This window comes from Arachis duranensis, chromosome 8 (genome assembly GCF_000817695.3).
Source record: "Arachis duranensis cultivar V14167 chromosome 8, aradu.V14167.gnm2.J7QH, whole genome shotgun sequence".
Lineage (NCBI taxonomy): Eukaryota > Viridiplantae > Streptophyta > Magnoliopsida > Fabales > Fabaceae > Arachis > Arachis duranensis.
Genome location: NC_029779.3, coordinates 138,392 through 162,002, shown reverse-complemented (window position 1 = coordinate 162,002; position 23,611 = coordinate 138,392). Strand labels below are relative to the sequence as shown.

Here is a 23,611-nt window from a genome sequence, read left to right as displayed (position 1 = left end):
TAGTAAGTCAATAACGCTAGAAAATGCAATAATGTTATGTGTATCAAAGTGGGGAATTGTTAATCTAAACAGGTTTAATTACTCCGTTGTAATAAAGTCTATATATTAATTAAAACTTTTAATTAAATCCTATTTATTTATTCTGAAAAAGTTGGCAAGTTTTGATTTTATTCCATAGCAATTGCGTGTTTTGACTTTAATCTCGGTATCGTCTTATCTCGTTTGATCTATATCATCTCTATCATATGGTAGGTTTTTTTCCATATATAACAAATACCTATGTGCTAGATATATATATTGATGTTAAAATTATTTATTAATATAAAATATATATTAAAATTAAATTAAATAATATATATTTATACATAAATATATAAATTAAATTAAATTGTGCCATGAAAAATTTGTGGAGATAGTACAGCATTCACAACCTGTATATGCTCTCACTTTCGAAAATAACATTCCAGACATACTATATATAATGGGTTATGCTTCGTAACTAATAACATTTATTTTAGAAAATAGATCAACTTCTCTAATCTTAATTATACAAGTTATGAGATGGTTTTTCATCACCAGCAATAATAATATAGTTAATTATCTTTTTCTGTCACCTAAAATATATACAAGCTATGTTGACTTTTATTTCTTTTAATTAATAATCTAATATTGCAGTATAGTGTTAGAGTTTAATTTTAATATATTAGTTTTGTAAAAAAGTTTATACAACATAATGATGAGATTTATAGATTTAGATAGTTTTTAAATAATAAATTTACTAAAAAAAATAATAAAAAATGTAAACACTTTTTTTTAATATATCAATTTATTATTTTTAATTAATATTTAACTAATTTTAAAATTTTAAATATTAAATTCTAAATTCTAAATCTTAAATCCTAATATCATAAAAATAAAATATTAACTAATATTGATAAAAAAAAAATAGCCCTTAATTGTCTCGTATATATAATTATATACACATACATACATGTAGCTTTGTAAGTAAATTAAACTATATAACTTTTTTGTTTTATGGATATCATGCTTAGCTTCTCCTTTAATTTATTTAAGTTCGTATAAGAAAGTATATGGAGACCACTTCTTACTTCTTAAGAGTTTAATTACAAATGACAACTAAATATAAGGGAGATATATAGAAGGAAATTGAAGTAAAAGATTAAGCTACAAAAAAAAAAAAAAAACAAAAACATGCATATCATAAAAATATCAAACTATATATATGCACAAAGTTTTATTAACATGAAGATAATTAGGAAAATAATTAAGAGAAATAACAAATAAATAAAACTTACAAAGTCAATCCAATAATGGATGATGAAAGTGGAGCTTGCAGCAAGAACAAATAGGAAGAAGATGGACAAAAAACTTGATCTTGAACCCAATCTTTTGGCTTTGCTAAATGATCCTTGACGATTATAAGTTGCCATGGACATATGGCTATACACTTGTGTGTGTTGATTATTGTTAAGCTCACACATTTATATGTTCTAACTACATACCCCAAGATTTGGATCTTGATGTTGTTTTATTTAATATAATCAAGGTTCAAAGTTTTCTTCCAATATAATAATAAATAGATCATCAGATAGGTCTGAAAGTTGACACAGAAGGAATATACATCTATCGATTTAATAACATTTTATAAAACTTTAAAGTTGATTTTATATATACATGCAGGACTGTAATATTTTATTTTCTGTATGTGTATTATAGTTTTAAAATGCAAACAAGCTAAGACTATAAATTTATATATTTAATTTGTTGATGTATAAGTTTTCTTAAATTTGATAAATTCTCGTTTGATCTCTCTCTCTATATATATATACGAGACCATATATTATCATTGCCAACGATTTGAAAAATAAGAAGAATAGGTTTTGAAGTTGAGATGTTTTATAATCATGGGAAAATGGTGTTGTTTTGGTCTTGTTTATAGAAAGTAAAAAATAACTAATTTAGTGCAAATTTGAGTTTCATTTAAAGATTATTTATCATTAGCTAATATATAAATTACTACATGAATAATGTGAATTTTATTTTTAATGACAAAAAAAATGCCTTTTCCTTCAATTTCACTATTATTGTTTGTTAACGTTAGATTTAAAATGAAACAACTGAAATACTAGTTAATGATAATAAAACAGGACAAAAATTAAAACAAAGAAACCAAAACTAAAATAACACGTTTATATATATATGAACTAAAATATGTTTTACACAAAGGAAGCAGGTATATATGCATGTTTGGTGCTTCGCGGTCACAGCTCCACACAACCGGACTACGTCAAAGATTATTATGATACAATAAATAATTAAATGGGAAAGTATGAGAAGCCAATGAAATATTTATACAATATGTATAACGGAGGTTTATGGAGTATTAGAGATATAATCATTAATGTTACATTTTTCTATCAGTTGAAGCTTTTGGGATGAGTAGTATCATGACATGGTATTAGAGCGCTAGATTCGAAATGTCAAGAGTTCGATCCTTTGTGAACCTCAAAATTAGTTTAATTTTTCGAGAAGATGTTTATTATCCTAGTACTCGGATGATTATTCTAGATAATATAGGAAATGTTCATTTTATAACTTAATATACATTGTACAAATAATTCATTTTCTCGGGATCCTAATTAAATATAACATATGGACTTTGATTTGGTTTATTACTAATGTATATAATATAATTGATTGGGCACTTTAGTTAAGTATAATCGAAGTTAAAGCCACACAAAATTTAATTAGATGTATGTGATCCGGTTTAGTGCAATGAAATAAGGCTTCCTACAAACTCATCATTTCTGTTTTTTGTGTATTTTTTATATTTCTTCACTAACATTATACTATAATCTAGCCCAAATGCCCAATAATTTAGGTAGGTCTAAGACTAAGAAGTATACTAGTTAAGACGTGTGTTTAAGCTTCATCACCCAAGTACTTACATATAATTAGTTCGATAATATTAGAAAAATAAAAAAAAAATGGTCAAAATTTATCTTGTTTAGTATTTATTAATTGCTGCATTAATTAATAAAAATTAAATAAGATAAAATTTTAGCTGATTTTAATTAAATTTTTTTGTTATTAAATATTTATGTTATCCGTTGTTAAAGTTGCTCTCATATTGATAGAATTAAATTCGAATCCTAATAATATTCAAGCGTACGTGCTATTTGCCAACTTTATTTGGTAAAAAATCATACAGGTGAACTCATAATATCTTATTGATTTTGTTATTTTTTCTTTTTAATGAAGAACACAAAATTTGACCATGCATATGCAAGATTATTTTCGCATCTCCCTTTACTTAGGATTTAAGCATGCATGTACTCAATTTGATATTAGTTTATTGAGGGTTGATCTTTAAATTCCTAATTAAGCGGCAGGGTATGTAATTAAAACCTAGATTAGGCAACATGAGAATTCTTGATAATGAGCTGTTTTCTTTAGTCTTTACGTAAAGCAATCCTAGCAGGTATGACAAATTAAAGAGGAACAGCCTCTGAAAGAAATTTAATCAACAAATAGGCAGAAAATTTTCATTTGTTTCTTAAGAGTTGAGACAAAAGTGGTAAAAGTGCATTCAAGAACATGGGAAACACGTTAATAATCCTTAGTATTCTGCATACTCATATAGTGATAAACTAATAATATGAATACTATGCATGTTAAGACTTTGACATATTTTATGATTAAAGTCAAGTGATCATTTTGATATAGAAAGATTTTAATCCGACAGAATAGTTTTTGAATTAAAAAAAAAAGCCATTTATAGAACTTTTATTTTTTATATTGTATTATTAGGTATGAAATGACTAAAATCCTTTATGATAAACCAAATTATGCTTTAAACATTACTATGGCCATTTACAAAACGTTGAGTTTTTATAATTAAAATAATATTTTTTTATAAAACTTTAATGATATTTTGTGTTTTGACGTTTTGTGCTACCATCACAATTATGTAAAATATTAAAATGATTAAATATTTTTATATTTCACACTAAAGTTGTTTATATATAAAAATTTTAGCCCCATTTATAGCCTCTCATAAATCACAAAATTTTGTCAAATTTTACAATTTTATTATGAAGTTTCAATGTGAAAGTATAATAAAGTATTGAATTATTATCACATAATTAAATAATTTGACTTTGAACGGTGTAAATATTAATTTTTTTTGTAATGAAATGTTAAATTTAATAAATCATAATAAATATATTTTTTTGGATTAATATACGTGTACACTAAAATTAGCTATTAAAATTAGCCACAAATATAAAATACAAGTTAAAATATAAATATACGTTAAAAGTAAATTAAATTATATATATATTTATACACTAATATATAAATACATTAGTGACTAATTTTGGTGTACGCATAACATTTTTATTTTTTTTAGTCGTGATAATATATAAATAAAATATTCCAAAGTAGGATTTTGACTTATTTGAAGGACATGATTTTTGTGGTTTGGACAGTAAATGAAATAAATCTACAGATAGTACTATAGTAGGCCACTTGGCCGGCCCACTCTTGTAAATTATACTTTTTTGGGGGACCAAACTGAAATTAACGCATAGTTATTCTTATTCAGTTATTCCATCAACCACCCGCTTTTCCCACCGTACTCTTTTCTACTCTCTCATGGCTGGTAGTAGCGGTGGTGGTTTGAAGCTGTTGGTAGGGTCGGCCATCAGGCAAGGAGTCATGGAAGCCCGGGCCCGGATCTTCGGTCACCAGCTGAACCCAATGGGCCAGAAATCGGCCCACAAGATCCTCCGTCAGAAGCTCTTCGGTGAGAAGGTAGCGCAATGGTACCCTTACGACATAAAAAAGGATGACCCTCTCGTCATGGCTCGTCAAGAGCAGGAGTAAGCACCTTCTCTCTCTCCCATTGACTTTCAATCACACTTTGCTCTGCGCGTTATAGCTCAATTTTCATAGTGCCCGCTATGTGTTTGTGATTTTGTCTCTGTGAAAGTTTTCTTTATATTTTTCGTTTTTGGGGTTTGATGCTGATTTTTCAGCGTGTGAAAATTAATGGGCTGTTCTTATTTTTATTAATGAAATGAATTGTGTTATAAAAGTTAATTTTTTTGATACTCTTTAGTTGAAGTTGCTGCTTAACCTCCATGTATCTCTATATATCAGTGTCAATATTAGATGGATCAACCATTTTTGTACCTTGTTTTATTCATTTGAGGTTATTTAAGTATGGTGAATGAGCTCTATTAATTTTGGATGTTGAGTGCAATAGTGGTGGACAACTATTTCTGCATAATATTGATACTGCCTCAGCTGCTTAACATTCAAAACGAAAATTGATAATGTGAATAAATGAATAAAATTTAATGTCACCATTTGATTGTTTGAGATTTTAATCCTCAAAGAAAAAATGTTATCTTTTCAATTTGGTCACATTTTTCATATATTTGTGCTATTCCTATATGCCTGAGCTTCATGACACACTTTAGTTTAATCTAGCGAGGTTTAGGGGCTTCCCCTTTGAAGTTGGCTTTGTTGGTTTGCACCAAGTGCACTGTTGTGATGCAAATTTATGAATGTCTAGTAATTTAATGACTATATCAATGACATTGATTCAAAGATGTACCATAAAGTGGTAGTGCTAGATAAAAAAGAACAAATTAATTTGCACTCACTCTAGCAATTTAATGACTTGGTTATCTTGTTCTTTGTAGGCGCTTATCGAAACTTGAAATGTTGAAGCGGCGCGGCAAAGGACCACCCAAGAAGGGCCAAGGCAGGCGTGCTGCCAAACGCAACAAATAAACTGCACTTTACTTATTAGTGATTACCGTTTCAGTGTTTTGAGTTAAGAGACAACTACTTTTTTGTGTCTAAACTTTAGATTTGATTTCTTAAAATTATAGAACTTATCTTTTTGTACTCAATGTAAATCGTTAGAAAGTGGAAGCCATTAAGCCTAATAATTTGGTTTATTGCATATTTGTTCTTTTTGTGCTAATTAACTATCCACATTTTGATTCAGCTTATCTATCTTGGATGTTGGAACCTGGAATGCAATAGTGCTAAAAGCTACCCTTATGTTGAATCACATAATTTATAAACTAGAATTCGCACTAAATTTATAGTTCAAAGACCAAGTGATATAAACAATTAAACAAACATAAGTAAAATAGTTTAAACTCACACAACTCTATCCAATCCATGATTCATTAAGGCTAGTCAAACTTGTTTATGACAAGGATAGAATTGAGTGGAAATTTTATAAACAAAAAATCTTTTTTACTAATTCTTTTGTGCAGGTATTGCAGGCCGAAATAATTCCGAAGGATATAACAAGTTACAGCTTTACTAAGACAATTTGAAAAGGTCTAGTTTCACCAAGAGTTGAACTGTTTGTCTGGTTTGTATTGACCGTGGTCAATACAAAGGAGAGGCGGAGTTGGTTTGGGGTTATTAACAAAAAAGATGCTGTATGCGTGTTACGTAATAGAGGTGTTGAATATGGTCACTACTTATTTTTTGGTTGTGATTTTTCTTGACAAGTTTGGTGTGCTCGAAGACGTTGAAGGAACATTTTCTAAGTTGGACTGAGATATCAATTAGCAAAGAAGAGCGCAAGAGATGGATTTATGCCATCATTTGAAACATTTGACTTGAAAGGAAGATCAAAAGGGGTCTATGAGATTATCTATTTGTCTTTTATGAATTATATAAAGGGGTTAGATGTGAATCTTTTTTGTTGTTGATAGCAATGTTGAAAATGATAAAGAAATAACTATTAGAGTTCTTCGCGTTGGGTGGTTTTTTCCTTTATTTGTATTATGTTGGTCCTGTTTGTTGCCATCTTACTCTTCACTTGTTGTGTTGAGTTTTCTTTTTCTAACAAAAAAGTTAACAGACTTCAAATGAGTTCAATGTAAAATAAATAAATAAATAAACTTAAATTAGTTCCTATCAGTTCTTTTTGTAGGAGGACAAAACAGAAACAGTTTGTAGTGGAGGACAAAACGATGGCATAAACAAAACTTATTATCATTTGGAGTTGTTTGTGTTTAGCAAAAATCTAAAAATAGAAAATATAAAAATATTAATATATACAAAACTTCATGCGAATGTATTTATAGAAATGGACAAAATTTATTTTAATATAAACTATATTTTGTTTGCTTTGTTTGTTTTTTAAGATGTATTTGTGTTTTAGTATCTTATATTTCTATCATAGTACAAATTAAATAAAAAAAATATCACACACAAATTACATAAAGACCTCCTCCAAGTTCAAATATGGCTAATTTTTTTGGATGACACTTACTTGTGTGTAACGCAGCATTATGAACGTTAGGAGTATTTTACGCTGTTGTGATGGTGGTTAACTGACGAAGAAGAAATTAGATGCTCCATTTCATTCAAGAGAGGGAGAAAGCAGCAGCACAAATTAGACCGTCTAATTTGTACTGGCAAATATTTTTTTGTTAAGAAATCGGACCCATCAATATAATGCATGCAGGACCAAATTTATTTTTGTGCAAAAAAATTGGACCTACCGATTTTCAGCCTGTAGGACAAAAATTTTTTGGACAAAGAAATTGGACCCACCAATTTTATGCATGCAAATTTTTTTGGCCCAACGCAACTCTAATTGGGTTGTCCGATAGGTGCTCCAAAAATTTGAAACGGTAAAGAAGGCGGTCGGACAACCTGATTTCAACGTTTATATATAACAATGGTCTCACCAAACTCTCCACTTCATCTTCTTCTTCTCACAATTTTCAAATCGTCTGAAGCTCCTCTCTGCTCCTTCTCTTCTTCTTAAGTGTTTCCAAAAAATTAACACCAAAGTTGAGGGTATGCAATGTGAATATATCATCATAGATGATAAAGTTATGTTAAAAGTATATTATTATGGACAAATTTTATTACAAACATTTGAAGGAGTGAAATTTGTGTGTCAGAATCTATTAAATATTATTCCATTCAGACGGTCATTTGAAGGAATAAAAGGTGTGATTTGTGAGAAGATGGATTCTCAAATATCTAGGAGAGTGTCATGTATTTTGTACAGATATCTCATATCTGTATTTGATGGAATGTCTCTGTAATTATCTGGATGTGAAAGACCTGGCATAGGAGCTATGAATCCAAGCAGTTAGCTAAATGGACCTTGATCCTCAGATTCTTGCTGCGGGACACTCTAATACTATTGATGTAATGGGACTGGTGATATAAAATAATTCGCAGAATGCTTGTCAGGAATATATGGTGTGAAATGCTCAAACTCTTGCTGTGCTTGTGTGTGTGACGGTGGTGGTGGCGGTGGTTGATCTTGTTGATTCTCATGATTATGCACAGAATTGCCCTCCCAATTCTCTTGTAATAAGAGATTTGACAAATGCAAGTGGTCACCATATGTGCCTCGGTACCAATGCATGTAAATTTTCAAAGGATGCTGTGAGGGTACCAGGTGCTCAACAAGAACATGACTATACTGATTCGTCCAATGCATCACCCAAAACGAGTGGGTTCCAGACTAATCTTGATTCTTGGGTCCTCTCAGAATCTCGCTGTATGCTCCACCTAGATCCCGCTCTTGATGAGGAACGTCCTGAGTCAAACTAAATTATCTCCTCAGTATATCAAATGAATGCCACTCAACGCATTTGAAAGATATAAGCGGTACCGTGACACTCCATATAACTGAATGCTGACGGATGTCAAAAGGAATCACGTCTGGATCAATGCGCCCAATCGCATAAGCCTCCCAAACAAACTATACACATTGCAAGTAAAGGAGGATTACACACTAAATAATAATACGTCCAAACAAAAATAGATACTTATTTATTAATACATACCTGTCCTTCTTGCAGATCATCCAATGCTCTTCTAAAGTAAGACTACGAAATCTGTAAGGTCGATCAGAAACCTCCCAGTTATGCCACCTGATATTAGATAATTCGTTAATTAACTTTTATCAATCAAATTTAAAATCCAACGTGCTACACTTAATAGTAATTAAATTTACCTGTTTACAACCGAAAAGAGTCAAGGATTGCCAGAAATCGGCGCAAGAAATAGTAGACATATCCAAGTCCAGGTAAACAAAAGTGTCAGTGGACCATCAATCTCCTTGCAGTCAACACGAGTTGTCCTACACAACACTCTATATAGGTGTATCAGGCATGTCAATCTCCAACTAAATTGTATGATTCCAGCAAACTTACGGAGCAACGGCAGAAACTTCCAGTGCACCGCTACCCCCAGACTTATCTCTAAACATAATGGTCCCAAATAATATTATATGGCACTTCACGTACCTCTGAATGTGAATATCATCAGCTAACACTAAACGATCTTTCAGTCTTTGAAACCACGTCAACTTTTTGAAACTTCCTTTACAGTCTCTGAAGGTTGTGGTAGGCTTAGAGAAGGGGGTTGAATCTATGCCTTCCTTTTTGTTGCTGTTATAACCCTTTTAAATCAAAATTTTTAATTCTGATTCTGTTTGTGTTCAGCAGCGGAAATTTATGAGATAATTTATTTTTGTCTTATGAATATCAGAAAACAGAACACAGCAGAGAAGAGAAAAGCTAACACCAGCATATATCCTGGTTCGGTAGCCTTGTGCTATGCAACCTACGTCCAGTCTCCTCCACAACAATGGAGGAATTTCCACTATAGTTTAAAGTATTACATACACCAATTTCACACTCCAGTTCTACCCTAACTTGACATTGGCTATGCTAACACCTAACTATTCACTCTTAGTGCTAACCCAACTAAGAAAGGGATACTTAACAGGTACAAGATACAAGACACTTAACCAACCTAAAGAAATCAGAAAATAACTTTAGGCTTTTCTCTCAAGTGTATCACTCAACTTTTTTTCACTCATGGCTTTTACTTGAGCTTTCTCACAATGCCTTTTCTCACAAGAAATTACAGAAAGATAAACATAGAAAAGTACATCACAATCTGTAAAACATAAAGGAGATTGACTTCATCAGCAGCCTCTTTGCTATGTGCAAAACCAGATTTGCAAACCTCAGATACAGTTCTTCAGTATAGGCCGAATACTTCTTTGAAAGAAAGCATTATCCTAGTAGAGGAACTTCTTTCCAGAACACAACTTTCACACTCTGGTTTTCTCTCCTTGACTTTGAATGAGCAGGAAGTCTTCTTTTAACTCCTTGCATGTTGTTGGGTTCTTCTTCTAAGGTCAACACCTTGAGCCTTGAGTTTCACCAACCCACAGATTCACTTTTTCTCCTTAAACATCAGAGTATGACCTTTGCTTCTGACTTTTCCAACTTGACCGAAAGTCATGAAGGAGTAACCGAAATTTTCTTTCATTGGTCAATCGAATCTGAGCCATAAAGATGCAACTTAGTCCCCAAGAATCTCTTGTGACCGTGGATTTGTAGCAGTGAAAAACAGAGATCAACTTTCCTTTGTATCCCATTTCGGACCGAGCAGAGAGTTGGAAAGAAGAGAAGAAATTTTGATGCATGCAAGAGGAAATATGTTACCTTTAACCTTTTCTTAAGCTAGATTTGGTTTGAACTTGTTGAAATGACATCTGCCTTTCAAGCTTAAACCTTCTCTCACTTGCTTCTTTGGTTACTAGCTTAGGGAAGAAGCTCTTTCTCTCTTTCTTACTTTTCTGAAGCTCTGATTTCACTATGATAAAAGAGAGGGGAACGTTGCTTTGGTTGGAGCAAGATGGAGGGAATTGCTTTCTGAAATAAAATCGGGCTTGGATCGGGTAGTGATATGCTTGGCCCGTTCTGATTTTTCAGCCTTGTTTTCTTATGGGCTTCGTTTACATTGTTGGCCCATCAGCCTTGTTTTATTTCTCATTCCATTTGGGCTGTAATTCACATTTTGGCCTGCAATATTTTATAAATAATTAGTAATATACAATTATAATTAATCAACACTAATTATTTATTTTGCTCAAAAATAATGTTTGTCCTCACTAATTATTTTAGTTAATTTTTTAACTCAACAGTCTGTCTTCCTTGGTGCAACACCAAACTGATCCAAGCATTCAGCCTCTAAGGCCTCATAACTACTGAGTGTCGGTCCTGTAAATGACAGACTATTCGTCGGAAGACCAAGAATTATCACCACGTCCTTCAACGTCACAGCACACTCATCAACCAAAAACTAGAATGTGTGAGTCTCAAAGCACCATCTCTCGATCAGAGCATTAACCAATGCAAACTGATATTGGACAACTCCAATCTGAAAAATGTGATAAAAGCCAATTTTCCGTAAAAGCCCCTTCACAATTTGATTGTATGGATCCGGCAGCATTAAGTGGTCACATTGCAACATCCATGAGCCTTACAAAATGTAGCCATAGATCACATTAAACAAATATAATCATATTTAATTAACAAATTAAATTTAACAGAATCAGATTTTCATTATCACATAACCAATAAAATATAATCATATTAACAACTATATTATTAACTACTCAAAATATACTAAATCTATTTTACAAAAAATTCACATTCACATTTTTTACATTCTAATAATTATCAATAAGTCTTAATTGAATCTTAAATATAAATCTAGTTGTTTTAGATACATTAAAACTACATATTCTAATGTCTAAAACCAAATTATTTTATAATAATAATTCTTAATCCTTATTTTCTATTTATATAATAATAATAATCATAATAATAATAATAATAATAATAATAATAATAATAATAATAATACATTAATTAAGTCACTTTCAATAATTATTATATTAAAACAATTTTAACATTTACACTTCCAACCTAACAAACAAACATTTTCAAATAACTATTTTATTCTATTCTAACAACACACAATAATAAATCATTAATCCTTTATTAAATATCTATATTATACTCATAATAAAAATAATCTTAATAAAAATTATTATTACAATAAATTTATTAATAAAAATGAATAATAATTATTTTATTATCATACCTAGATCTTAAAAAAAAATTATTACTACGATAAATTTATTACTAACAATTAATACTAATTAATTTATTTATTATCACACCTATAATCTTAATAAAAATTATTACTATATTAATAAAAATTTATAATAATTAATTTATTATCACACGTATTATAATCTTAATAAAAATTATTACTACAATAAATTTAGGTATAACAATTAATAATAATTATTTTATTATCATACCTATATCTTAATAAAAATTATTACTACAATATTATTATACATCCATAATCTTAATAAAAGTTAGGGCAATTTATGTAATTAAATTATTTTCTCTCCAATTTTACCCATTTACAACGTTTTAAAATAGTAGACGTAAATACATTGTTTATAGATACACGTAATTCGCTATAAGCAGCCGCGGATTACGTGAGGAAATCTGAACACAGAAACCGTTAGAAGCAGTCGCGATTTCTGTTGAGGCTGGGTTGGGCATAAACCGCTACTGGCAGTAGCGGTTTATGCGTATGGAAAAGCGTGCATAAACCGCTGGAGGCAGCAGCAGTTTACGTGTAGTGTGGGCGACTGTGCGTGCCTATATAAATTCCTGAAAGGCCAAAGGTGAGGAAGAGTGTTGTTTATCACAAATGGAGGGTGAGGAAAGTTTTGTGACTCTAGTTCATTGCTCTGGAAAAATTCAAAAGAGCAAAAGGCATAGTGTGAAATTTATAGATAGAGAACCGTTCAGTATTTTTATCTGGTCGTCGAGTACGTTGGCGGAGATTAAGCTCAACATATTATGGAAGCTCGGTGTGTGTGGTTCGAAGTGGGTGAAAAAGTTGTTTTACAAGATTCCCATCGTCGTTGTGTCAACTGGTGTGAGATACGAGACCTTTATGATAGGGTCCGATGAAGACCTACAAGTGTTGTTTCACTGTAGGCCGAGTTTTCCGGAGTTCAGAATACCCGAGCTGCTTGCGAAGTTGGAAGATGGTGTCGACAGCTTCGAGGCATCGGCGCCGAATCCTCAGACGATGACGGTGGGTGGTGCCTCGACATCGATGCATGTGGTAGCAGCAGCAGTTCTGGTGCCTGATTCTCAACATGTTGCAGCTGTTCATGCCGGTGTGCCTCCTGGTAATTCTGATTTTGATTTTGAGGCTGGACCGGATCGAGTTGAGAATGCAACGCGGGATGATGATTCGGATGACGAGCCGGTTGCTATTGGTGGGGACAGTGATGATGATATTCCGAGCGGTACACCTACAACACATGGAGGTTCTGGTTCTGGAACACAATAGTATCCTCCGCACCTGTCATCGTTGAACTTGAAAGCCGTCAGCCAACACCAGAATGTAGAGCCAACCTTCACCGGCCAGGGTATGCATGATGAGAATGCTTTGACGGAATTTCAAGTTGGCCAGTCGTTCCAGAGTAAGGAGGAAGTTGTGCTTAGTGTAAAAGATTACAGCATTCGGCGTGGAGTTAAGTACAGAGTTATGGAGTCTGACAATCTGAAATACCAAGGCAGATGTAATGAGTTTGGTAACAGGTGCACATGGTTGATTCGTATCACGTTGCGAAAATGGAAGAGCACATGAGAAGTTAGGAGGTACAACAAACTACACACATGTATGGCCACTTCGATATCAAGTGACCATAGACAGCTTGATTATCTCTCAACACGCCGGTTGTCTAGCATATCAGGTAGCTGTGATTTGCGTGGCGCCTAAGACGACCCTTTCTGAAAGGCCTCTGCCGGTATCTCGGTGCCCTGGGATCCATGAATGCAGCCCCTGGGGAAAGGAACCTATGCGCCGCGCGGTGCCACCTATCTAAGTAATCAGATGAGGGACCAGGATCTACCACTCGATTGATGGCAATGATTGCATCAAGTCTGTTACCCCAATGTAAATGCCAAGCCTGATAGTAATGGGGGAACCACCTATCTCCTCCCCTCCCGTCCTTAGCATGCAGCCAGTCTATATTCAAAGCCCCCTCGGGGAGATGCTGCACTCCACCAAGCTGTGGGACAACCTTATCAACCTGGTGCCACTCGATGACCGCAAAGTATATCAAACTAGTGATCGCTCGTCATGTGCGACAATATTCCTCCGTAAGTATCTCCGGATGGACCACAGCAAGTACATCAAGGGCGGAGTACGGCTCCCATACAATCTGAAATTTTTAAACCCATCAAACATTACCACAACAAGTATATAAATAGACATGACCTTAAAGCATACAACAAATGAAACAAACAAGCTCATCAGACTTACATCGTGAGCGATCAATCGATCCAGTGCAAGACGATAATTTATGACCCTTTGTTCCTTGCCATCGTTCGGAGGTAAGTAAGCAGACCACCTAAACGGAAAAAATAGTAAACACAAAGTTAAAATACCACTGCATATCACATTCTTAAACTTTCAAAAACATAAAAAATACCTGGATGCCAGTGGAAACGAGAAAACCTCAAACCCATACGGCCTCAGCGATGGAAATCGCCAGAATATCCAACTTTGTAGCAAGTGAAGAGGACCCGCAAGGTTGGTCACATTCCTGTTCGCAACCCGATACATGCATCGATACAACCACGCCAAAGCGGCCGACCCCCAACTATACCTCCCCATCTCATCAAGGTTTGCTATAAATGGCAACCACCGTATATGTACCCGGTTCGCACTCTTGTCCCCAAATAACTGAGTGGATAACAGCATCATGATGTAGGCACGTGCATAAATGCGAACAGTGTTCTCAGTCGCATCTGCGGGTAACACTCTAAACCTCTCGTGGAACCATGTAAAGTGGACTGTCATCTGCTTGACCTTATTTGGTGGTGATAGCTCACCGAATAGATCCTGAAACCACTTCCAAGCTGGTCGGCCACCCTCCATGAATTTCTCAAACTCACCAAGGCAACCACTCACGGCCTCCCCATCGACAGGCAAACCAAGCTGAAACGCCACATCCTGCAATGTCACTGTGCACTCTCCGAAAGGCATATGAAAGGTGTGCGTTTCAGGACACCACCTCTCAATGAACGCACTGACCAAGGGCTCGTCCCACCAAAACCAGTGGCTATTTAACTTGGCTAAGTGGTACAATCCAGCCCTATCTAAATACGGGATGATCTTGTCATGCATGGGTATATTTTGCTGCCGTCTCACACTATAAATACACCTAGTAGACTACACACACAAAACAAAAGACATACCGTAAACAGTTAAATTCTGCTATCTACAACAAATCTCCCCATCTAATAACAACAAATCCTTTATAGCATGACGAAATAGCGACACAAATTAAACAACTAAACAATTAAACTATTAACTTATTAGTCAATCATCAAATCAAAATGCGAAAAACTTGTTTCTCGACCTAATACGAAAAATGGTTACACAATTAAAGAAGCCCTTCCACGAAAATTGATTTAACACAAATAACACTATAGTAATAAAAATATTTCTTACAAAATACAATATTAGGAAACTAACTGAACAAAAACTGCTATACAAACCGATTCCTATATACAGCACCATTACATTCTACATCCTAACATGCAATGCCAAATTCCAAACTACAAGGGTTAAACTATAAATTCTACTTTAAACCATTTTTCTAATTAATAAATGCCAAGTCCTAAAAAAAATTAAATGCTAATACTAAAAAAAATATAACATATAACTAACCTCGTCAGTAATGGCACCGACAACATGGGCAACACCATTCAGTCGGTACAGGCTCCGTTCTTCTGTCATGGTATCTAACTAGAGGTCGCACTCGGATACCTCGGCCCCGCTCTTCAATTGCTCTGCCCTCTCTCTAGAATCCTCTCTCTAGAAAAACACAAGATCCACTCCAAATGAGAAATCCGCTATTGCTTACCACGGTTTATATAGGCGCCCACACTACACGTAAACCACTGCTGCCTCCAGCGGTTTACGCACGCTTCCCTATACGCATAAACTGCTACTGCTAGTAGCGGTTTATGCCCAACCCAACCTCAACAGAAGCTGCGACAGCCTTTAGTGATTTCTGTGTTCAGATTCCCTCACGTAATCTGCGGCTGCCTATAGCGGATTACGTGTATCTATAAACCGCTACTGCCAGTAGCGATTTCTATAGATATGTGAAACAATGTATTTACGTCTCCTATTTTAAAAAGTTGTAAATGGGTAAAATTGGAGAGGAAACAATTTAATTACGTAAATTGTCCTAAAAGTTATTACTACACTATTTCTACTAATTTCTAACATTATCACTATTATTTTAATTAAATCAAAATATTTAAAAATAAAAATTTATATAATTAAGATGATCAAAATAATTAATAATGTAGAACTCTAGACGATTGACATTTTTTATTCTTTTTCTCCTTGGCATTATTAAAGGTTGGTGGTCCATTTTTTTTAACTCAAAGGTCTGATTTAATCAATAATGGTGAGTGAAATTAGTGAAGGTTGAAGGTGGGTTTGGAGACTTGGGATGAGTGAGGGAAGGATGGAATGAGAGTGACAGGAATGGGAAATAGCAGATAGTATGCAAGCAGGGGTTAGAGGTGCATGCATGTTTGACGCGTAATTGGGATGTACAAATCGAATCATCTAATTTGTGTACTTGCAATGCTTCTAATCGGGTCGTCCGATTACTCTACTCCAAATTGATTCATCCGATTTATTGATTACAGCCGTCACATCTTCGTAAATCCCCCTACATTTTTATAATCCGGTTATATACTATGCTTGTCCCAATATCAAAATAAAAAAAAAGTGTTCAAACATAGTGGTAAACTCAATAATAACTTAAATTATTTTGTACTTTTATATATATTTTTATATCGGTGACATATTAGTAATGAATTTTTTATATCCATATAATACTAATATCCTGAATTATTCTTAAAAAATAATTATCAATTTAGTATTGAGAATACGATGTCGTACGCCCTAGAAGAAGAACCATTTCAGGCTTAGCCTCTATTTTCCTTCCCATTCACTCTTCCGTTCACCCAAACAACACCAAAAACGAAAACATCAAATCCAAAGCGGCAACGCACAGAGAGGGGGAGAGAGAAAAAAAAAAACAGAAGAAGCCACTCTCTCATTTTCCTTTTATTCTATTTCTTCCTTTTCAAAAACCCTCCTCAATTAGATAGATCTTTGTATAAATTTCCATCCGCAGAAAACATTTCACCCCAAAACCCTACCCATTTTTTTCTACTCATTGTAGCAACCCTGTATCATACCCTCAGAAATTCTCTCTCTTTTCTTAGGGTTTTTACATTTTAGCATTTTTCACTCATAATTTTCATAGGAATTTTTGTACATTGTATCGCTTCTATTAGATTAGAATTTAGAGCAGATTGTTAGGTTTACCCTTTTTGTTTTACTTTCTCAATTTTCGGAATTGGGATGAACAACAACAACAACTACTACAACAGAGCGAGGTACCCACCACCTGGGATCGGTGGCGGTGGTCTTGGACGAGGAGGAGGAGGAGGAGGCCCTGGTTTCAATCAAAACTCACCGTTTCAGCCAAGGCCTAATTACCAGCAACACCAGCAACAGCATCAACAACTACAACAGCAGCATCAGCAATATGTTCAGAGGCAGATGGTGCAGCAACAACAACAGCAGCAGCAGCAGCAGCAACAACAGCAATGGCTGAGAAGGGCGCAGATGGGTGCTGCTGACTCCAACGTCGTGGATGAGGTTGAGAAGACCGTGCAGTCTGAAGCCATTGACCCGAGGTTAGTTTTTCTTTTATTATATTTTTTTTTTGTGTGTTTTCTTTGTAGATGTCTATTATGTTAGTTAGGTTTGGCTTGAGATGTTTTCAGTTGGTGTGGCAACAAATTGGTTCATGTAAATGTTCTTTGAAGGTGTTTTGAAGCAGTGAATAGGTTAATTGGAACATGCGCTTGTGTTTGTGTGAGAAGGAGATTTTGTATGGATTGATTGTCTCTTATGGTCGATTTGGGTAGGAAGATTTTTAAATTAATTGCTTGGTGATTGTTTATGGTATGATATCAATGAAATGTCCATAGTCCATATCTTGGTAGTGTGAAGATCAGAAATCATTTGAACCTAAAATAAGCTAACCTAGATATGCAAGTAGGTATGTGCAAGAGAGTGGGCCGTTGTATTGGATAGATTTGTATATAATGCTTGGCATCTGCTTATGGTATCTCCGTATCTGCGAAACCATCTTTAGTTTATTTTTTTTTTTTAAATTTGATTCCCACTTTATGTTGACGGCATATCTAGGAAGGCAATTTTTACATGGTTGTATTTTTATTCATTTTTCCCTTTGTTTCTCATCACCATGGTTCTGATGATTTCATGTATAAATCACTTCATTTGCTGATCCTATAATGCCTTTAAAACTTGTTTAGGCTCTCAAATGCATAGTTAGTGTTGTAAACAATCTAGGTTAATATGCCCTTGAAAATGTGCTGTTGTATCAAGTGATGTTTGTGATATGCTTAGAAATTTTCACCAAGTAAGTTTCAATTATTTACCATTGAATAAACCTGTTTAAGGACTTGTTTGGTTTTGGTTTGGTTTGCATTTTTATTTGCTGTGTTCTTTTTCTTTGTTTCAAGCTTTTGTGAAGTAAAAACTAAAGAGTGAAAATAGAATTTTATTGTTTTCACTATTTTATCATTTTCTTTCCCAAAATCCTGAAAGCAAAAAACACTTGAAAAGAGAATGCAAATGAAACAGACCCTTTTTTTTCCATGTGTTTGGTGTTTTATCTGAACGAAAGAATGTGTTATCTAATATTATTGTCAATTGCTTTTGGTCTCCCATTATTAGTTCTCAAGATTGGAAGGCAAGGCTAAAGGTTCCACCACCTGATACGCGTTATAAGACAGAGGTATGATTATGAATACCTTTACCTTATTCTTTGAGTAGTTAACTATTCATTTTGTTTTAGTAACATATTTTGCTTAGTATCCTTGGCCAGAACTTGTTTTATTTGTAATTTCTTCCCTTTTACTGTAGCTTTGCAACTATGGAGTTGTTATGTGATCCATTAATGAAATGCTTCTTGAAGTTTTGGTCATAGAATTTAACTAGCTTCTTTTTTTATTTACCGATGTCATTTTTAATATCCTAATTCCTGCCCTCCATTAGGCATTCAGTTCACTGTTTTCACTATACAAACTGCTTTAACTAATTTACTTAAATTGCTGAGAAATTGAGATAAACTGATAATTGAGATAAACTGATCTTAATTAACCAGTGCAATCATTGGCATTTACAAAATTTAAGAGCTAGATTTCCTGTTGCGGTGTGATTTAGTTTTTTCATATTTACACGTTTCCAATATCCACTTGAAAGGCATAATTAATGATACCATTTATGGGTAAGCCACTTAAGGTGCTGTGGTTATGAGATTTGCAGTTAACTTCTATGTTATATGTTCCAGTGTTGGTATTGAATCTGCTTTAATTTTGTTTCCCAGGATGTGACAGCAACTAAAGGAAATGAATTTGAGGATTATTTTTTGAAGCGAGAGTTGCTCATGGGAATATATGAGAAGGGTTTTGAAAGGCCTTCTCCTATCCAAGAAGAAAGCATTCCAATTGCTCTTACTGGTAGTGACATTCTTGCAAGGGCTAAAAATGGGACAGGCAAAATAGCTGCATTTTGCATTCCTGCATTGGAAAAAATTGACCAGGATAACAATGTTATTCAAGGTTTGACTTCTTCCTCTTACCTTTATCTTTCTATTAGATTCCTATGAGTTCGATTGAGAGGACTATCATATTTATTGTAGTTCAAGGCCAGTTTGAATGAACTTCTCGGGGAACAAGCTTGCTTCAATGGGCATAAATTTTTACTATAATATTTTTTTCCCATGTTTTTAGGATTTTGTCCTAGTGTAGATTATATATGTGTTGATGTTGGCTTTGTTTCCATGATTCAAACTGACGGGAACTAATCATGTTTTGATGGTTTTCTTTCTAATTTTTAATCATACAGTTGTTATATTGGTTCCAACAAGGGAGTTAGCTTTGCAAACATCTCAAGTATGCAAAGAACTTGGAAAGCACTTGAAAATTCAAGTGATGGTTACAACTGGTGGTACTAGCCTGAAAGATGATATCATGCGCTTATATCAACCAGTTCATTTACTAGTTGGGACTCCTGGAAGGATATTGGATCTTGCTAAGAAGGGTGTTTGCGTTCTGAAAGATTGCGCAATGCTTGTTATGGATGAGGTAAATACTTTTTTGCCTCAACTTCTACTCATTTATAAAAGTGGTTGACATGCATAAACTATTTGGAAAGTTGCAATCCTTTTAGATGAGAACAAACAAATTTTCATTTCTATTCTCTTCGTATGTTCATTCTGTGACATCTTTAGTAGTAAGAGTTGGTTCCCAATCCCTTCGTTTACATTGCTTTTTGTTTGGTTTCAGGCTGATAAGCTTTTGTCCCCAGAATTCCAGCCTTCTATACAGCAGCTGATTCATTTTCTTCCTTCACACCGACAAATTCTGATGTTTTCAGCAACATTTCCTGTTACTGTAAAGGATTTCAAAGATAGGTATCTTCAAAAGCCATATGTCATTAACCTTATGGATGAGCTAACTTTGAAGGGTATCACACAGTATTATGCATTTGTCGAAGAGAGACAGAAGGTTCACTGCCTGAATACACTATTTTCTAAGGTTTGATTTTTTGCTTTGTCAAGATACTGTGGATGTTCTTATTTGCTGGATGTGAATATGATGTTGAATGATGATGGCTTCTATTCCAGTTGCAAATAAACCAGTCAATCATCTTTTGCAATTCGGTGAATCGTGTTGAACTCCTTGCAAAAAAAATCACCGAGCTTGGATATTCGTGTTTCTATATTCACGCAAAGATGTTGCAAGATCATCGTAATAGAGTGTTTCATGACTTCCGCAATGGCGCCTGCCGTAATCTTGTTTGTACTGGTATGTCTCTGCACTCTAGCATCCCCTATAACATAGTCAGCGTCCTTTTCAGCTGATTGTGAATGATGCCTATTTGATCTAGTATGGCATTTCATAATATGTAATTGCCTTCGTGTTCTGTTTGTTATTTTCCAATACTATCTTAATTTGTTTTATTTGAAGAATCAGCTCAATAATGATAGCTTAATCTATTTTTGTTTAGTGTATTTTATTGATTACTGATGATATATTAAGTGATGATGTATGTTAATTGTTTGAGATCTTTACTTTGATATATTTGCTTAATTGAATCCGTTGATGGTTTATACTATATATTTATATTTCCGCATATGCATGATCTTAATCATTTAAATATTTCAAAAATTTTGCAGATCTTTTTACTAGGGGAATAGACATTCAAGCAGTCAATGTTGTTATTAATTTTGATTTTCCCAAGAATTCAGAAACTTATCTCCACAGGGTATACTGATTTTTCCTCATTCCCTTCCTAATTTATTTGCCTTGACACTGATTTCTTGTTCTAACGGATCTTATATGAATATACAGGTCGGTCGCTCAGGGAGGTTTGGGCATCTTGGTTTAGCAGTTAACTTGATCACTTATGAGGATCGCTTTAATTTGTATGTAATTTACAGTCTGTTAAGTTAATGCATTTCAACTGTATATGCTATAGATTTATTATGCAATCTGTCTTTTGTGCAGATATAGGATTGAACAAGAACTTGGAACTGAAATAAAGCAAATTCCACCACACATTGACCAGGCAATTTATTGCCGGTGACTGGTGACGACAACTCGGCTCGTTTTTACAACTGGAGAATAGCAAAGGTAAGTGATATGAATTATATGGTATATTTTTGTTCAGCTTACTTGGTGTACACTACGGAAACAATATGAACTGCCACTAGGGAACAAGTACATGCCTAGTTTCAAGAACATGTAACTAGTCATAAGCTATTTCCTTAGACAAGTGGGATCTCAAATGCTTGAATAGGGTTGACTCTTATAGTACGATATCTAACCAAAAGTGCTATTTCCTTAAACACTTATAGTTTTATGACACACGTCATGCTTAAAGTAATAAATAATAGTCATTCATTACTCTTAATACTTCTTTCACTAGGATTCAACTTGTGTTGTTGCAGTTGCTTTTGTTGTTGATCATTGTGGAATTTTCCTTTTACAGGTTGAAGTGACTGTCACCCAAGTAGGTACATATTCTCTGGTATGACAGGATGCTGTATGAAAATTGGGGTTTTTTGGACCCTTAGTTTGAATGCTTTTTCATTATTAGGACCTTCAGAAAGAGTTTAATATTAGCCTTTTTAACTGGCAGATATTTTGCTGGGTCCAGTTTGGGTTTCCCTTAATTTCATTTTCAGATGTGTTTGTTGCTAACATTAGTACTGTAGTTTCTTTTTGTGATTTTTATTTTCGGTGGATGCTGGTTTAGGGGGTGTACCTTATACCTTGTTATGAATAAAGGGATCCCTATGGTATTCTACTTTGTGGTTGCCATTACGGATTCTTTTGGAGTTTGTTATTCATATTATGTTTAGATGTTACATGGATCATTGGCATTCTAAGATGGTCAATTTGTTAGATTTCACATTCCCTAGCCCCAATTTGTTACACCTCTCCGTGGGTCTCTCTCTCTCTCTCTCTCTCTCTCTCTCTCTCTCTCTCTGAGATTAATGATATTTGCACAAGATTAATGCCGTACATTTTTTGAAATTTGATGTGTAATTCATATTAACTAAGTATATTTTGTGGAATAAAAATTTGTTAGGTGTATACTTGATGTCATGTTTGTATCGGTACTAAGCCATTTAGTCCATTTTTCAAGTCAGTCGATGACTGGCATTTTTTTGGTCTAATAACTTGTAATGTTGGGGATCTTATAGTAGTATTAACCATTAAGGTTGTGATGATTGTACATTTAAAAAGTTGGTTTATAACCCTAACTCTTAAGGCAGAAAAATAAAGTTTGTTAAAGTGAGAATTAACTCAAAATCTAAAGATGATAAAGTGGATATTATGATGGTTTATAAGTAAAGTGTTAAAAGATATTCTCTCAATCTAGTAACCTCTAGCGAGATAAAAAATACTGCCAATTTTGCTTTTCTTAAATTTTAATACCACAATCTGATTACTGGGACTGCTTTTATGTAAAGCTTGCTCTATAAAATCACTTCTCTAATCAAACTGGAACATTGCATTTTGTGCACCGAAGTAACATGTAACCATGTATAGTGAGGGAAATACATATTTGTTTTCCATATATCTCTCTTATTTTGTAAGAAACTAAGAATACATACTGGAAGGCTTGGACTCCCCAATTCAAGAGGTCACTAAACTCCCTTTTACAGATTGCTTGGTGGACTCTCTCCTCTCTTTCTGGTTATTAAATGATCCCAAACATACATGAAACGAAGATGTCCATATCATTGCTTTGATTTTCATGCTCTAAAGAATGCCTTTAGATTATATTATTTAAATTCTAAATATATTGATGGAATTATGAATAAAATTAAAATATATGTATATGAGAGTAAGTTTTAGTATGTGATAAAGTAAAATTTGGCTTAAACATACCCTTACATAAACGCTCTTAATCCGTTGAAGTACTTTCTTGGATTAGAAATAGCAAAATTCAAGGAGGGCATTTGTTTGTCTCAACG

General features: G+C 33.7%; 3 protein-coding genes across 3 annotated transcripts in view; 2 read left to right on the top strand and 1 right to left on the bottom strand.

The window, feature by feature from the left end:
- The window catches only part of LOC107460111 (uncharacterized), a 7,416-nt gene extending 5,958 nt beyond the window's left edge, over positions 1–1,458 (bottom strand). The window contains exon 1 of the mRNA XM_016078441.3: positions 1,317–1,458. Coding sequence (XP_015933927.3) covers positions 1,317–1,457 — 141 coding nt within the window. The 5' untranslated portion in view covers position 1,458. The remainder of the gene's footprint in view (positions 1–1,316) is intronic.
- A 3,145-nt stretch (positions 1,459–4,603) lies between these two features.
- On the top strand, positions 4,604–6,068 carry LOC107460005 (uncharacterized). Its single transcript, XM_016078321.3, has 2 exons — positions 4,604–4,904; positions 5,733–6,068. The coding sequence occupies exons 1-2, from the start codon at positions 4,678–4,680 to the stop codon at positions 5,821–5,823; spliced, it is 318 nt and encodes a 105-aa protein (XP_015933807.1). The 5' UTR covers positions 4,604–4,677; the 3' UTR covers positions 5,824–6,068.
- Positions 6,069–16,954: 10,886 nt separating this feature from the next.
- LOC107460063 (DEAD-box ATP-dependent RNA helicase 8) lies at positions 16,955–22,539 on the top strand. The gene is made up of 10 exons (XM_016078385.3): positions 16,955–17,726; positions 18,796–18,856; positions 19,448–19,682; positions 19,969–20,207; positions 20,409–20,660; positions 20,750–20,930; positions 21,302–21,390; positions 21,477–21,550; positions 21,633–21,758; positions 22,117–22,539. The coding sequence occupies exons 1-9, from the start codon at positions 17,389–17,391 to the stop codon at positions 21,709–21,711; spliced, it is 1,548 nt and encodes a 515-aa protein (XP_015933871.1). The 5' UTR covers positions 16,955–17,388; the 3' UTR covers positions 21,712–21,758; positions 22,117–22,539.
- The last annotated feature ends 1,072 nt before the right edge of the window (positions 22,540–23,611 follow it).